At 64.2% G+C, this 1,800-nt stretch overlaps 1 protein-coding gene across 2 annotated transcripts in view; it reads right to left on the reverse strand.

Moving 5' to 3' along the window:
* ASAP3 (ArfGAP with SH3 domain, ankyrin repeat and PH domain 3) overlaps positions 1 to 1,192 on the reverse strand; it is a 35,221-nt gene extending 34,029 nt beyond the window's left edge. For both annotated transcript variants that reach the window (XM_082615843.1, XM_082615842.1), the window contains exon 1: positions 936 to 1,192. In XM_082615843.1, coding sequence (XP_082471969.1) covers positions 936 to 1,064 — 129 coding nt within the window. In that variant the 5' untranslated portion in view covers positions 1,065 to 1,192. The remainder of the gene's footprint in view (positions 1 to 935) is intronic.
* Positions 1,193 to 1,800: the final 608 nt, after the last annotated feature.

Consider the following 1,800-nt stretch of genomic DNA (forward strand, 5'->3'; position numbering starts at 1 on the left):
TGCTGGGGAGAGGAGGAGAAGAGATTTCCCAAGACATTGGCCCAGGGTATTATGAACTATAAATCTTTGTGTCTACCACACAGTAGGTGCTCAGTATTCTTTGGTGAAGGATGGAAGGTGAGAGCTGTTGTTGAGGTCCAAAATGCCACACCAATTCAGCATCTTCTGAAAGGGAGCTGCAAAAACACATTATTCTTTGGCCCAAAGCCTCAGGGTGTCTGCCCTAGAATATTCCTGCAGAGGAGGCCGGGGAAAGTGCAGCAGGTCTGAAGAAAAGGAACTAGCTCCAATGAGCAGGGGAATGGGGTGGGGCAGCCTGCAAGGGCCAGAAAAAAGGCCTGGATGCATTTCTGGAAAAGACAAAGAGGAGAGGGGAGGGGAAGGAGACTGTAAACTTGTGAACAGCCTGGCCAAGGTGAACCCCGGCTCCTGGCGCCTTCTCATTCGCATTCATTCCACAAACACCGGCCAAATCTCAGAACCAGCAGTCTGGGGGAGGGCCGCCTCACTGTTCCCAGGGAGAAGTTAAGCTCAGGACTGAGGCTGGAAGGTCGGCTTCGCAGAAGGGGAGTGACTTGGGGGACGAACTTGTGGGGCTCCAAAGATGAAAACCCAAAACAGATGCAGTGAGGCGCTGAGCAAACCCACAAGCGACGGCGCGGCAGGTCACGAAGAGCACTGGGGGTATGTCCCTCGACCTGTGAAGTCTGTTCGTCGAGGTGACCTCGAGGACCCCCAAATGGTCCCTCGGGCCCTCCCCCAAACACTCGACGGTGAGGACGCAGATGTTTGAGATGCACTCTGTTCTCACAGCTCTAGGGACGGGAAGGTTTCTGGGGCGCGGTAAGGAGGGCCATCGCAGTTCTGGTCACTCCTGTGAAGGTCAAGGCGAAGCCCTGCCGAGACCCCAGACCCCTCCGCCTCGGCCCCCTCACCTCCTCCCGCGCCAGTGCTGCCCCGCGGCACCGGGGCATCTTGGCGGCGAAGGCGGGCAGCCCGGCCGGGGAGCTGAGGTCCTCTGCAGTGACGGCCAGGAACTCTGCGACGCTGAGCTGCTCGGGCATGGCGGGGCGCGTGGTGGTGGGGGCGCCGGGGCTGCCGGAGTGGGGGCCCGGGGGTCGCTCGCCGCAGTGATCTGGGCCGGCCTCCCAGCCCGCCGCGGGCGCCGTCCTGGCCACCGCGCCGCCCCGCCCCCTCCGCGCCGCCCCGCCCCCGACTGCCTTTGCCCCGCACAGCCGCGTCCCCTCTCGTACTGGGAGCCCAGACATTTCCCACTCCGCCCGCTTCTCGGCTCCGCCCACGGCCTTTCAGCCTCGCTCCCCACCTTAGCCTGGACCGCCCGTCCCCCGGCCCTCGCGGGCCTCCCAGCCCTGAGAGTCCCGGCCCTGGCCCCTCGCCCGGCTCCTCTGCCCAGCCCTCTGGCCTCCCATCCCCAGAGAGCTCCGCCCCTGGCTCACTGCCCCGCCCCGGCCCATCGACCCAGCCCTCTGGCCTCCCATCCCCAGAGAGCTTAGCCCCTGGCTCACTTCCCCGCCCTCGGCCCCTCACGCGGCTCCGCGGCCCCGCCCCATGCCTCTCTGCAGGGTGCTTTGGCCTCCCTTTCTTAAAGCCGCCTCCCTCTCGGCACGTCCACGGCTCCGCCCCTTTGTCCCGCTCCCGGCCCTCCGAAGTCAACCTGCCTCCGAAAGCCTCGGTGCCCTATCTCCGCATCCCTCCTTAATGCGCCTTGCGTTTTCCTCTCCTACCCATTAGTTCCCAGTCCTCATGACCTCAGCCCTTCAGCTTCACCCTCACCCAGCC

The sequence above is a fragment of the Mesoplodon mirus genome (genome assembly GCF_964341445.2).
Source record: "Mesoplodon mirus genome assembly, chromosome: 3".
Lineage (NCBI taxonomy): Eukaryota > Metazoa > Chordata > Mammalia > Artiodactyla > Ziphiidae > Mesoplodon > Mesoplodon mirus.